Source organism: Mustela lutreola, chromosome 6 (assembly GCF_030435805.1).
Source record: "Mustela lutreola isolate mMusLut2 chromosome 6, mMusLut2.pri, whole genome shotgun sequence".
Taxonomy (NCBI): Eukaryota; Metazoa; Chordata; class Mammalia; order Carnivora; family Mustelidae; genus Mustela; species Mustela lutreola.
The window spans coordinates 22442880-22458242 of NC_081295.1; the positions used below are offsets into that span (position 1 = coordinate 22442880).

General features: G+C 36.8%; 1 protein-coding gene across 10 annotated transcripts in view; it reads left to right on the forward strand.

Annotated features, from left to right (window-relative positions):
* The window catches only part of AK9 (adenylate kinase 9), a 112147-nt gene that overhangs the window by 55721 nt on the left and 41063 nt on the right, over positions 1 to 15363 (forward strand). For 5 of the 10 annotated variants that reach the window (XM_059176881.1, XM_059176883.1, XM_059176887.1 and 2 more), the window contains exons 18-24: positions 234 to 392; positions 8591 to 8680; positions 9363 to 9566; positions 9927 to 10048; positions 10666 to 10878; positions 12390 to 12650; positions 13575 to 13699. In XM_059176881.1, coding sequence (XP_059032864.1) covers positions 234 to 392; positions 8591 to 8680; positions 9363 to 9566; positions 9927 to 10048; positions 10666 to 10878; positions 12390 to 12650; positions 13575 to 13699 — 1174 coding nt within the window. Of the gene's footprint in view, positions 1 to 233; positions 393 to 8590; positions 8681 to 9362; positions 9567 to 9926; positions 10049 to 10665; positions 10879 to 12389; positions 12651 to 13574; positions 13700 to 15363 lie in introns of those variants that run through there. The other 5 variants (XM_059176891.1, XM_059176882.1, XM_059176884.1 and 2 more) reach the window with 4 other exon arrangements.

Below are 15363 nucleotides of genomic sequence, written 5' to 3' on the forward strand. Positions count from 1 at the left end.
TGCTACTCCCATAGGGCTCTGAGCACATGTACTGCACACTGTGGCTACATTTGGATAGATGAAATAGGCAGACAAAGTATCTGTCTGTCCCATCAAACCCCGTGCTCCAGGAGGACAGGGGCCATTCCTTATTCTTTGTTTTGGTCTCAGCACTGATCAGAATATCTAGCACCCAATGAAATATCTATTGACCTAAACCAAGTAATAATTTATTTCTCCTCATTTTTTTCTAGAAGTAGAAGAGGCTGAACTGGAGGCTGACGAGGTGATTGAAATTGAGGAGCCCTACCTTCAGGAAGGTTCTGAGGCCTTGGAGATAGCCGAGGACACCAAGGGATCCTTACCTGAGGAGTCTGAAGCACCTGAGGTCCCTGAAACAGAACCTGAATCAGGTTAGACTCTGTTTAGGGCCGCCGTGTCCCTCCTTCCACTCCCGTCTATTGGGTATGTCTGTGTGTGCACACGTGTGTGTATTTGTCTTTTCTATATTAACAAAATGGCAGCAGGTGAAGAATGGTGACAGGAGCTCCCAGAGAGCAGCCATTTAGTTCAAATCAGTTGGTTTATAGTGTGGTAGAAAAGCCAGATCTCCGCCCTGGTATCGGCACTCAGGACCAGGGCCAGCCATGTAATCTGTGAGTCACCTGGTTCCAAAAGCAGGGAAAAGTGCTTTTAAACATACTAAAATATAAAGTGTTTTCTTTTCTTCCATGGCCTCTCTCTCAGTTTGTCATGGTGCTTTTTATCTGCTAATTAATCTTGTTCTAAGTAGACAAAAATTTTAAATTTTATTCACTGGCATGAATTTTACTATTTGTCTTTATGCTATTCAATGCTATTTTGAAATGCAAATATAAAAGCATTTAACTCATATGTGGAATCACCATAATTACACAATTTGCATTTTGCAGCTTAGACATACATTGCCTTTCATTCTTTTTGTTGGGGGGTGGAGGGGAGTGCAGGAACAGTGGAGGGAGGGGCAGAGGGAGGAGAGAGAATCTTAAGCAGGCTCCATGCTTAGCTCTTAAGCAGACCCCAACACCCAGACTCCCCTTACATGCATTTCATTGTACATTCAGCTTCATGCACAAAACTAGCTGAGCTTTTAACTTCACTTCTTAATATGCACATAAGTTCTAGCACACTTTCTAACTTTAACTTCCTAATGGTTAAGGAAAGACTGCAAGATAGGGAACTCTGGATTGCCCTATCTTTTCTTTTCCTTCTGTGTCATCCTTTTCAGCCTAAGTGTTTAGCTAATACAGGAAAGTAACATGAGTAAGAAAGGTTCCTTGGTTATTCATGTCTCTGACTGTTATCACCTTCTTTCAGCATCTGGAGCAAATTTTAGTTTGAAGGGAAAGTGTGGTGTATCAGGGCCGCCATCATCCTCCCCTGCCCCCACCAGTGGGTCACACTCCCTCATATGTGGTCCCCTCGAATTCTAGGGTAATGACAGGGCATCAGGAATGTTCATGAGAACGTGAGAGCAAGGGATAGCAAACACATACTGTGCCTATCTCTGCTCACATGCCCTCTCTTTTGTCCCATTGGAGCCCCTCTGGCTTTTGCTTATAGAACAGTTCAAAGGTAAAATTACTAAAAATTAAAATGACAGGGAAGAGCATTAATCTAAGTGTGAGACCATTCTAAGCAAAAGACCTTGTGCAAGTGCACAGGTCCCACACTCATTAAGCCAGCCCTACTGCAGGGGTCCAGTTCTGTGGACTAGTACAGGGCAAGAAGTAGTCTGTGGGCAATGAAAGTCACTCTCAGGGCCAGAGAGGATCTTAAAGCAGCAAGATGGGAGACCCCACTGTGGAGGCAATGAGGCACAAAAATACTTTCAAGCATGATTACTACTAGATTAGAAACTAATCGTACAAACTAGAGGTCTTCAGATACCTGCAGCTAGATGCCAGTCTAGAGCAGTTAAGGGCTGGGAACCTGCTGTTAGCTGTACAAGGACCAGAACTTGTAACCAAAACTTGTAATTACAGTGAGAAATCTCAAGTTCAACACACATCATTTTTACTACAAGATTAGCCTTAGCTTTATGGGACAATAGGTATAAAATCAGATACCTTGTGCCAGACAGAGGAGTTAGCAGGATGAAATACACAATTGCCTTTTAGAAATCCCTCAACTCTGTTGACTTAAACTCCTACCTAGAAACTTCATTGTTTTTTTGTTTCTTTGTTGTTGTTGTTTTTTAATTTAAAATCAATTAATTAGCATATAGTATATTATTAGTTTCAGAGGTACAGTTTAGTGATTCATAAGTTGTGTATCACACCCAGTGCTCGTTACATCGTGTGCTCTCTCCTTAATATCCATCATCCAGTTACCCCATCCCCGACCTCCTCACCTCCAGCAACCCTCAATTTGTTTCCTATAGTTAAGAGTCTCTTTTTTTTTTTTTTTAAGATTTTATTTACTTAATTGACAGCGAGAGACCCAGCAAGTGAAAGAACAGAAGCAGGAGGAGTGGAAGAGGTAGAAGCAGGCCTCCCGCTGAGCAGGGAGCCCCATACAGGGCCCTGGAATCTGACTCAAGCCAAAGGCAGATGCTAGTTTAGAGTCTCTTATGGTTTATCTCTCCCTCTCATTTTATCTTATTTTATTTTTCCCTCCCTTCTCCTATGTTCATCTGTTTTGTTTCTTAAATTCCACATATAAAAGAGATCATATGATATTTGTCTTTTTCTGGTTGACTGATTTCACTTACATAATACCCTCTAGCTCCACCCATGTTGTTGTAAATGGTAAGATTTCATTCTTTTTAATAGCTAAGTCATATTCTATAGTATATACATATACCACATTTTCTTTATCCATTCATCTGTCTAGGCCATCTGGGCTCCGTCCATAGTGGACATTGCTGCTATAAACATTGGGGTGGGGGTGCCCTTTCAAATCACTGTGTTTGCATCCTTTGGATAAATACCTAGTAGAGAAATCGCTGGGTTGTAGGGTAGCTCTTTTTTTAACTTTTTGAGGAACCTCCATGCTGTCTTCCAGAGTGGCTGCCAAGCTTGCATTCCCACCAACCAGGTAAGAGGGTTCCCCTTTCTCCTCATTCTCACCATCCCCAACACCTATTCGTTCCTGACTTATTAATTTTAGCCATTCTGACTGGTGTGACCAGAAACTTCATTGTATTTTTTCAATACCTAATCAATTTGACTGACAACAATTCTTCCACCTATGTTTTATAAGAAGACAGGCCGTAAAATACCAAAAGAAATAAAAGAAACTGACATCCATTAAATATAACACATCAAACACATCCCCATAGTTCCAATATCCACAATATCTCACAATTAGTATTTACGAATGTAACAGGTCTAGGGAACAATTTAGTTTTGTTGCTTTTAATCTGATTATTTCCCCCCAGAGAACCTACTCTGGATCTTTTAAAGCCAGTGTCCTACTCCAGTTAGGGTCAATCCTAGACCAATGCTAGACAGTGTAGACATGACTGGGCTTCTCCAGGGCAGGTTCACTTCTGTAAAATGGTCTGTTTTGGCCACACTGAGCCACATTCTGTTTCACAAAAGGTCTTGCATCTGCTTTAGCCAGTGATTACTTCTTCTATTCAAAGGTCTCTTCTACCACAAAGTCTTCTCTTCTTTTTTTTTTTTTAAGATTTTATTTATTTATTTTTCTTTTTTTTTTAATATTTTATTTATTTATTTGACAGACAGAGATCACAAGTAGGCAAAGAGGCAGGCAGAGAGAGAAGAGGAAGCAGGCTCCCCGCTGAGCAGAGAGCCGGATGCGGGGCTCGATCCCAGGACCCTGGGATCATGACCAGAGCTGAAGGCAGACACGTAACCATCTGAGCCAACCAGGCACCCAAAGTCTTTTCTTCTAAATTAGTTAAGGGGACAATTGTTTTTTTTTTTTTTTTTCACTTAAATCACAAAAAGACAAAGACCCTATGATTCCACTTATATGGAGTACTTAGAGTAGTCAAAATCATAAAATTAGAAAGTAGAATAATAGTTACCAGGAGTTTAGGGGGGTGAGAAGAATAGGGAGTTATTATTTAATGAGTACAGAGTTTCTGTTTTATGAGGTGAAAAGAGTTATGGGCTGAAAAGGGGTGATGGTTACACCACACTGGGGATGTATTGGATACCACTAAACTGTGTACCTAAAATGGCTAAGATGGTAAATTTTACAGTATATGAATTTACCACATGAAAAAAAAGAAAAAGAAAAAAACATTCTAACATAAATCCATTACTTTTGGAATTTTTAAATTTTATCCAGAGTACCCAATGGTACCAATTTGTTCTTTATGTACTAGTTAAGTATAGGCAAATTATATGGAACTTGTAAGAAGCTGGGCTTCCAGTAACCATTGGCTCTTATCACAATGTTTTATTCCAAGCACCTCATCGTCCTATAATAGAGTCAGCTATTAATAAACATGAAGAAATACATTCCTTTAACAAATATTTATTGAATTCTTTCTAAGTACCAGGCAAAGCAGCAGGCATTGCCATAGCTACTAAAAACTCAGCAATCAATGATCAAGATAGTCAAGGTCCCTTTCTTTTTTTTTTTTTTTAAGATTTAATTTATTTATTTGACACACAGAGACAGAGAGACAACGAGAGAGGGAACACAAGCAGGGGGAGTGGGAGAAGGAGAAGTAGACTTCCCACTAAGCAGGGAGCCAGATGTGGGGCTCTATTCCAGGACCCTGGGATCATGACCTGAGCCAAAGGCAGACACTTCACCAAATGAGCCACCCGGGTACCCCTCAAGTCCCTTTTCAAAGAGTTGTCATTCAATGGTAAAGAATAAGACTAAACAAATAAATATCTAAAATAATTATGATAGTGTTAAGTGCTATGGATATGTATAAAGACACTAAAGCAGAGCCTGGGATCTAGTAGGTGCTCAATAAATGTTTGTTGAATGAATGAGCAAGCTGGAGGCCAGCGGGGTACTTTGGAAGGAAGAAGCAAGAGTAAACATTATGGCCAAAGAAGAGTGTCATCTGAGAAAATGATATGTGAGGCAAGGCAGAAAGACTGAAAAGGAGCTGTGCAAAGATCTTTCCACTGCGAAGGCTCAGAGGTGGGCACAACTCAATGGACAAGGAAGAAACTGAGTGTGACCAGAGCATAGTGAGCAAGAGGAAAGGGGAAGATGAGATTGGACAGCGAGGCGGAGGCCAGAGGTTTAGGGAGTTTGAAGCTTTCTCTAAATGCAGGTAATCCATATGATCTCATTAACCCTTTTTAAACTTCACCTTGGTTGCTATATGACACCTTACGTCACTTGTTCTGCACCTCAAGTTCTTCATTAACCTGGGTTAGGCATGGTTACCAAACATTGCTTTTACAGGGATAGAAACATTTTATGTAAAGCGCCTAGCAAGGTGTCTGCAAGTCGTTAATGCCTCAGTAACTTCGTCACTGGCTAGCAGTCAGCCTTATGTAACTTCTAGAAAGGCCAAAGCTCAGGATCCCCACTCCTAGATAAGGCTAAACTAAATCTCAGCATTCTCAAAGTCAATAGTCATATTCCATCCCCTGATAACAGAAAGAAAGGAAACAATGCTTTGGCTTGTACCAATCAGGATAAATTCCTGGAGCTGGAGGTGGGGTCGCCCTCCCTCAGCCAGGAGGGGAAGGGTAAACACTAGAACAAAAGCCGGGCTCTGCCCGGAAGAAGAAGAGTGAGTTACCAACAGGGTCTGCTACAAGACAGCAAGTCCCCTTCATTGCTTCCTTGCTGAATTTTCACTAAATTCCACATTGCTCTCCAATGCGTGGTTTCAGCGAGACTGTTGAGGAATGTGTTAGCTTCCTAGGGTTGCCATTAACAAATTACCACAAACTTAGTGGCTTCAAACAGCAAAAATTTATTCTCTCACAGTTCTGAAGGCTGGAAGTCCAAAATCAAGATATGAATGTAGTCTCTCTGTCTCAGAATATCTTATTGTACTGTACTCACCCATCTTGGGATGTGAGATGATAAAGCGCCAGCATGGTGAGATGAAGTGAGGTGAGTGATGTACGCATGGTGGAGTGACCGTGAGGCTACTGTTGACCTTCTGACAGCTTGTCATCTGCTTCTGGACTGTGGCTGACCAGTTTACTGAAACCACAGAAAGCAGAATGTGGGTGAGAGGACTCCTGTATATACAGTAAATGATCCGCATCAAAATCACCCAAGTCTCTGATGGCCAAAAGAAAAGATGAAAAGATGCTCAACATCACTCCTCCTCAGGGAAATACAAATCAAAACCACAATGAGATACCACCTCACACCAGTCAGAGTGACTAAAATCAACAACACAAGAGACAACAAGCGTTGGCTATGATGTGGAGGAAAAGGAACCCTCTTGCCCTTTTGGTGGGAATGCAAACCGATACAGCCACTGTGGAAAACACTACGGAGTTTTTTTCAAAAAGTTGAAAATAGAACTATGCTAGGATCCAGTAATCACACTACTTGGTATTTAACAAAAAATACGAAAACCCTAATCTGCAAGGATACATGCACCCTTATGTTTATTGCAGCATTATTTACAATAATCAGGTTATGGAAGCAGCCACGTGTCCACTGATACATGAATGAATAAAGAAGATGTGATACACACACACACACACACACACACACAGAGGAATATTACTCAGCCATTAAAAAAAAAGAATGAAAGTTTGCCATTTGGATGTAAAGGGTATAATGCTAAACAGAATATAAACCAATCAAAGCAAATATGATCTCACACATGTGTGGAATTTAAAAAACAAAACAAAAGAACAAAGGAGAAAAAAAAGAGAGGACAGACTCTTCACTATAGAGAACAAATGGTTACCAGAGGAGAGGTGGGCAGGCAGGTGGGGGAAATAGGTGAAGGGGATAAAGAGCACAATTACCTTGATGAGCACTGAGTAATAGATGGAAGTGTCGAATCACCATATTGCTCCCTTGGAATTAATATTACACTGTATGTTAACTACACTAGAATTTAAATTAATATTAATTTTTTAAAAAGAATCACCTAGGGGTTCCTGGGTGGCTCTGGTCATAAGCTGCTGACTTCAGATCATACAGGTGGAGTAGGGCAACAGGAAGGGTAGGTAGAGTATTTATAAGAACCACACCCAACCCCCCCCAACACATATACATATCCATATGTGTCTTTCACTTTAATGTTTTGCCTGGTACTCTCCAACATAGACCTGAAGGTCAAGTTAATGTGCAATGACCTAGTTCAAGTGGTGATGTTTAGTAAGTATTCATCTTATCTGTCTCTTCTAGACTGTGGCTGAATCTTCATCATTCTGACTTGCATTCTGTAATTAGAGAAATGAAGACAGTTTAGAATTCTCTGTATATTCTTGATGTTCTTGTCTTTGCCATCATTTATAATGCTTTTCTTTAGATAATTGAGCACCTAACAATCATACATGTCACCACCAGAGCAGCCCTAGGCTTGTCTTCTTCTACATCCTATTCTCTTGAGTTTTAATTATAGAATTCTGATGAAAGAGGACCCAGCTACTACTTTAGCTTAGAAGACAGTTTCCAGTGTTACAGTGTTTTATATATATATGTAAATATAATTACATATCATATAATTATATTTTTAAAACATTAGAATATTATTATTATAGATATGTAAATATGATTTAATATAACTATATTGTTATATTTAATTATATTATACATTATTATTCCAATTATGTAAATACAATTAAATATCACATTATTAGAATATTCTAATTCTATTTATCTGAATATTCTAATTAATTAGAATCTATTCTAATTCTGTTATTTAGAATACTCCATTAGAATACTCTAGTAGAATATTATTCTGATATTAGAATAATATAATTAATTATAATTATAATAATTGCAATCTATTATAATTAATTATATAACTTAATTATTATGATTGGTATAATGTATTCTATAGAGACATATATGTATATTTCATATAATATTATACAAATATAAATTTGGTCTACACAAATTTGTGTCTCAGAACTAGAAAAAACTATGGTGAGAAGATAGATAATTAGTTCTTCCTTCCCTGAACCATCTATGCTGAATGTGCATGTGAAGCAAGTCTTACATCATCCAGGAAAACAATGTTTGCTCTCTACCTTCAACAGTGATACTATGGAGATTCTCCTGAGTTTTGCCACACTTACGCCCACAGCTGGGCTTTGATGTATCATTGTCTTTCCTTGCCATTTTATGATATTTAGGAGTATTTAAGAAATTAAAAGAAATGTCAGGAACTGCTAGTCTGATGGCATGTGAACAGAAGTTTGAGTGATATTTAACAATAGTTATCTGTCAGACTTATATGTGCCATGCGTCCATTATTATTTTGGTCCATGTCTTTTTATGTGTTGTTACATGTTCTTCATTTTCTGCCCTAAGTTATTAAGTATTTAATGCCATACTTTACCTAACAGGAAAACTGTATTTTCACTTAGACATAGTCTATATAATTAAACCATGTTTTGAAATTTTCTTTGTGCCAGAAACTTCATAAAGCAATAATGCTTTAAAATTCAAACACTAACTATCAGATTTCTTTTTTAAGTCATTGAGCCTGCTGAGGATACCACAGTTGGAACAGAAATTTCAAAAGGATCCAAAGATGGCCTGGAAACTAAAGAATTATCTGAAACAGGTTATATTATAAAAATAGTTAGTCTGTGAAAATACTTTTCATATTCTTTTAGTCCAGTCCCTTATTTTAAGCATAGCACCAACTTCCTACCTATTTCTTTCTATGCCGTATGCCAGCTGATATGCAATTAATTTAGCTTATTACAGTAAAATGTATGTGGCAGGTGCCTGGGTAGCTCAGTGGGTTAAGCCTCTGCCTTTAGCTCAGGTAATGATCTCAGAGTCCTGGGATCGAGTCCTACATAGGGCTCTCTGCTCAGTGGGGAGCCTGCTTCCTTCTCTCTCTCTCTCTTTCTGCCTGTCTCTCTGCCTACTTGTGATCTCTCTCTCTCTCTGTCAAATAAATAAATAAATAAATTTTTTAAAAAGTGTTTAGTACTCTTTAGTACTCTTCTTCACCAAATTTTATTTTATATGTTTTACTAATAAAGTTGCCATACAAAATTCTTATTAATTATCCATGATTTTTATCTTTTTAGTAGATAATAATTCATCTAAGCCAATACAAAAAACAAAGCATAAATTAAAACATGAATTTATGCATTTATATTATTACCTAGAAAATGAAGTATATTTCTTTCAAATGTTTTTTAAAATACTATAAAGTATAAATTATTTTGGCAATATGGCTAAAGATACAATATTTTAAGAATCTTTTTTCTTTCCTCTAACCTTTACCTCAGAAGTTGTACTCCCTGAGTTTCCAGAAGATGCTTATCCTGATGTTCCTGAAATGGAGCCAATTAAAGAGAAGATTAAACATTTCAACTACATATGGAAACAACTGGAAGGAACAATCAAAGAGTCATTGGTTCACATTTTAAACTTGGAGATTGCTGACAAAACTCCAGAGGAACTACTTCAAAAAGTAGTGGAGACTATGGAAAGTAAGAGCTGTAATCTTAGCAGTTATTGTCAAGATATTACTATATCATTAAAAGCATCATGAAAGTTTGAAGACCTTCTTGATGGTTTACGAAGTAAAGCATCCAGTATATTTAGGGTCAAGACTTCAAATATTTAAATCTGTTAATCAGAACAGCACGAGGCCCAAAGAGCACTGGCCAACCCAGCCAGTTGTCACTTAAAGAATTCGTGAAGACCTGTGTGTACACCTTTCAACTAAGATCAATTATTATAATCACTCTTCTTAATCTTTGATTACTATAATATGCTAATATCCTTTTATCCTAAAAATATCTTCCCAAAAGTTACTTTTTTATGTATTTATTAATTTTTTTTTACAGGACCCTTCCAGTATGTTGCATGGGAGTTAACTATGGAAGATTATGATGAAGAAACAGAAGACTATCAGGCAGAAGCTGAAGCTGATGAGGAGATAGAAGAGGAAGAGGAGGAGGAAGAAGAGGTATGACTTCTTTATTATTGTCCATTCACATTGGTCACATCATTGAAAGTGCGTATATCCAGAATGGTAACTAGCACTTTGGACCTCAAGAAAACAAGCAGTCTTCCTCAATTTTATAAATAAATTATTTTATAAATTTTTCAACACACTTGGCCTAAACTCAACTTCACTTGACACCTGAAATGCCAGGGCTTCTTAGACAACATACTACACCCATGAAAAAAGAAAAGGGAAGTCTTTTAAATTTTTTTCCACAGGAACATCTACAAGTATTAGAGACAAAATTTAAAGGAAGTGAGTGTTTCACATAAGACACAGGTGGTAATGGCCTTGGGAGGCCACTTGCGTGATAATAAGGAGAAGTATTTGCAAAAGGAACAGGTCATTTTCAGACCCTACTCTACTCCCTTAGCACCGGAATTTTAAGAATGATTTTCATTTGATACCCACCCAATTAATTATCTATCAGTAATTAAATGAAAACAGATTCTTTTAATTTGGGGCCTTATCGGTTCTTTTGCATTCAAGATGCATTATTTTAATTTATTTTTACTTAATTTTTAGTCTTTCATCAAAATGTTTTTAATACTATTCTCCACACTGGATAATATTTGTAGAATGAAGATAGAATTAAAGAGAAGAGAAGGCACTTGGGAGATACAAAGCACTTTTGTCCTGTGTTTCTCAAAGAAAACTTCATCCTACAACCAGGCAGCACAGAAGAAGCAGCTAAATATCGAGAAAAGATCTACTACTTTTCAAGTCCTGAGGCTAAAGAGAAGTTTCTGGAGCATCCTGAGGAGTATGTGGCTCATAAAGAACCATTAAAGGTGAAAACAATATGACTACCCAGTCCTAATGATTGCTTCTGGGTGCTTTTTCAAGGACTTACCGCCAACCTTCATCGCTTTACTTAATAGTGAAGCCCCCAATCTGATATAACAATATGGTGAAAATATCTAAGTTCCAAGAACAACTTCTTGAAAAATAAATAAGATAATTATCTTTTTTTTATTTTGGCAGTAATGACTTGTGTCAAACCAACACATACTGTCTTTTTAGCTGAAGTAAAAAGAGACAGCTGCATTTATTGCTTGCTACCTTAAGAGCCAGCTGGGTTAAGTGGGCAATTTCATAGGCACAGAAAATAGAATCATGATTACTAGCAGCTGGGGGCAGGGTGAGGAGGACGGGAGGTGGGAAGAGAATGGAGTTATTGTTTAATGGGTACAGAATTTCAGTGTGGGATGATGAAAAAGTTCTGGAAACAGACAATGGTGATCGTTGTACAACATTGTGAATGTACTTAATGCCACTGATTTATACACTTAAAAATGGCTAAAATGAATATACTCAAAACTACTGAATTATATATGTTAAAAAGGTGCATTTTATGGTATTTTGTGGTATTTAAGTATACCATCTCAATAAAATATCTGAATTTAAACTGAAAAGATGGTTAAAATGATAAATTTTATGTTATGTATATTTTAATACCATAATAAAATAACACATTGTGGTAATATTTTATCCATTTTAAAAATAAAGTACACACATAATTGCACCAGTTTTAGACAAGAACCTTCATTTTTTAAATTTTACTTTCACCCTCTTCCACATGGGTGTATATTCTTTCCAGGGTATATAATATTTTATAATCTGCTTTTTCACTTAACATTTATCAATGAAAGCTTATATATTTCTACATAGACCTCTGATGCTCCAACAGTTTCATACTATTTTAACATCTAATTGTTATACATTTTTCACAGTATTTTCATTGTGGATCCTTGTCATTGTGGATATGATATAATACTTAGGAAATCTTCGGGCATGTCATTTTTTGTTTCTCTTAAATTCTTTTATTAGTATAATTCCTGAGCATGGGATTACAAGATCAAAATAAACTAATCACAATATATAGTCACTTACACTTTTGAGAACACCAGTACTTTCTTTTTTTTTTTTCCCCCAATGAAGTACAGTCCACACCCAATATGGAGCTTGAACTCACAACCCTGAGATCAAGGGTTGCATGTCCTACTGACTGGGCCAACCAATGCCTCTAATTCCAAAGCTTTCTAAAACAGAACATATAGAACACAATTAAAATACTTCTGAATAATTCGGGCTATTTTCATGAACTTCAATTTTTATATGGTGCCTAGGAGGACTGCTGAAATATGTATATGGTTGTCGCTTCTGACACAATTGGTGTTGTGAAGGGATAATTCAGTTTTAGGGAGAGCAACTAATAAGCCTTATGTTTTCTAAATTACTCAAAACTTCCTTGCCTTCACTCTCCTCCTACCCACTCCCCCCAACCCACCTTCTGTGGCAGGCTCCTCCAGTAAGAATATGCCTTATTGGACCCCACGGTTCTGGCAAAACTGTCTGTGGAAGACAGTTAGCGGAAAAATGGGGCATTTTCCACATTCAGTTTGAAGAATTTCTTCAAGAGAAACTAATGCTCAAAACCGAAAAGAAAATTGGAACTGAATTTGAGGAAGATTCTGATGAAGAACGGTTTGCGAAACAAGAGCTTGAAGAACTTGCAATTCAGGCCAATGTCAAGATTGAAGAAGAAAATACAAGGAAGCTGGTAGTAACATTAATACTCTCTGTGCAGATAATTATGCTTACGGTATTACTTTTGGAAAGTAGAATATAAGCGGTATAAAACTAAAGTTTCTAGGAAGAAAAAAAAATTAGCCCCCATGTGTCATCCTCCCCATATGTTAAATACATATCGTACCGCTCATCTAGAATACAAAATGCTAAGTTTTACATGACTCCAATAAAAATCTAAATAGCTTTGCCTGACAAGACTGTCACACAACATTTATTTGGGACTCTGTTATTTGAGATGTCTGATGTAGGCTATAAGGTTTTCCTTTATTTTGTTCTCTGTTTTTTTTTTTTTATCAAATATCATAAAAATCTGCCCCAGAATCAGCAGAGATCTCAAAATATTAATTTCTAATGATGCATTGTAAGAAATTTTATATACTCTTCGATGATTTCTTTCTGGGATTGTAAAGAGAGAGTTCTTAATTTTAACTCATTTTTAACCATTTCTGATATAGTAAGACCCGACCCTTTCCTTCTCAAATGATCCCTTGTAAATGGACCCAGATGTAACATTATATTCCAGATGACTTCCTGGCTGGCCCATCCTTTAATTAGGATCTAGGTTGAAGAATTATAAGATAAATGAAAAAAATTAATTAAGCTTCATGTGTGTGTGATATAGATTGAAAAAAAAGCAGAGAGACAGATATCCTGAGTCCATGTTTGAAAATCAGTCATGCTAATCTCTAGTAACTCCTCTTAGCTACAATATATAACTTAATATTTTAAACCATATTAATATTGATTTAAAGAAAAAAGTTTAAGTTTTAAAATGTTAACAAGCAGCCATATTAAAAATGACCAAGAAGTTCTCGTCCTAATCAACTATGAAATAGACTATTATTTATTAATACAGAATTTTTAAATTTTTTTGTTTTCTGATTTTTGTTTTTAGCCTACAGATGTACAATTTACAGAAGAAGAAGAAGCAATCAGATTAAATCTAACCGAAAATGAGCCATTACCTCCCGAAATTCTTGAAACAATTCTTTCCGAGTGGTGGCTTAAGGAACCAATACGGTATCTAATTTTTTATAGAATTATACAATTGTTTTATTTTTAAGTTAAAAATGTAATCAGCATAAATTTAATATTTTTCTTTTACTTATAAACTAGTGATTCTACACATTATGAACATTTGAGGAATTAATTTAAAAATACTGATGCCAGGGGCCCTCCTCCCCAAAACAACTGAATCAAACTTTTTAGCAGTGTGAGATTGAGACCCAGGCATTTGTATTTTTGAGAGTGCCCCAGATGATTCTACTGTGTCATCATGGTTGACTATCCATATTCTAAATCCATGTACACTGATGGTGGGCTGGACTTTTTTCCTTGGAGTCTTTCAATAATTACAGTTAAGACCACTTAATAACTGTTCACAGTGTTATCCCTTTCTTAAAATCCAGGAACAAGCTTGACCTCAGACAGGACAAATTTAAGAATCTCCATGACATCAGAATTTAAAACTTCATTGTAATTTCCCAATCAGAATGTTTGCTTTGGTATCTGTCAGAAGAAAAGAGAAATGATACTTACTATAGTACCAATAATAGCAATGCTTATATGGAACTTACTATGTGCCGGATACCGTTCTACTATATTTTATTCACATTAGCTTACTTGATCCTTACAACTAGCCAGTGGAATAGAAACTTTTATTATCTCACTTTGGAGATGAAGAAACTATATTATCAAGAATTCAGGTAACCGGCCAGTCCCAGTGCTCCTCTGGGCAGTCTTTTACCTCGTCCGTGGCCCAAATGACTGAGTGAGGTTATTTGCCACCAACTTTTTAACTTCCTGTTGCTTAAATTGGCTCGTTATTTGTGGTAAACTCAGGCAGGTCGACTGCAACAATGTAGTCACGCGGACCATCTGGGTGGCTCCCTCTCTTAGCATCTGACTCTGGATTTCAGCTCAGGTCATGATCTTGGTATCATGGGATCAAGCCCTGCTTCAGGCTCGGTGCTTAGCATGGAGTCTGCTTCAGGCTCAGTGCTTAGCGTGGAGTCTGCTTGTCCCTTTCCTTCTGCCCCTTCCCCTGCTCATGCTCGCGCTCTCTCTCTCTCTCTCTCAAGTAAATAAATAAATCTTTAACAAACAAAACAACAAAAAACCCAATGTAGTCATTCATGGGTTATTCTTCTTTAATTTAGCTCCTGACCTCACACCATACATTAACATTTTTTAAGAAAGCATATGAGTTGAATAATTAAAAGTAAAACAGTGAGGGATGCCTGGGTGTCTAAGTCGATTGGGCATCTGCCTTCAGCTCAGGTCATGGTCTCATGGGATAGAGCCCAGTATAAGCCTCCCTGCTCAGCGGGGAGTCTGTTTCTCCCTCTCCTTGTTCTCTCTCTAAAGAAAAAAAAAAAAGTAAAAAAAGTGAAATTGTAAAAAGTCTAAATAAAATAGTTAAGTGTTATGCAACCATTAAAATGTATTAAAATGAAGAATTTGTAATAGCATGAGCAATGTTATTATATGACATTAAGTTTAAAAAGACAAAGTTATTTATAATAGCAAGATGACACATGAAGAACAAGCTGGAAAGAAATGAAACAAAATGTCAGGAATCTCTAGGATGTGAGATTATGGATAATATTGCCCTTTTTCATTTTTTCTCTATTTTCCAATTTTTCTAAAGTAAGATTTATTTCTTTTATAATCAGGGGGGAAAA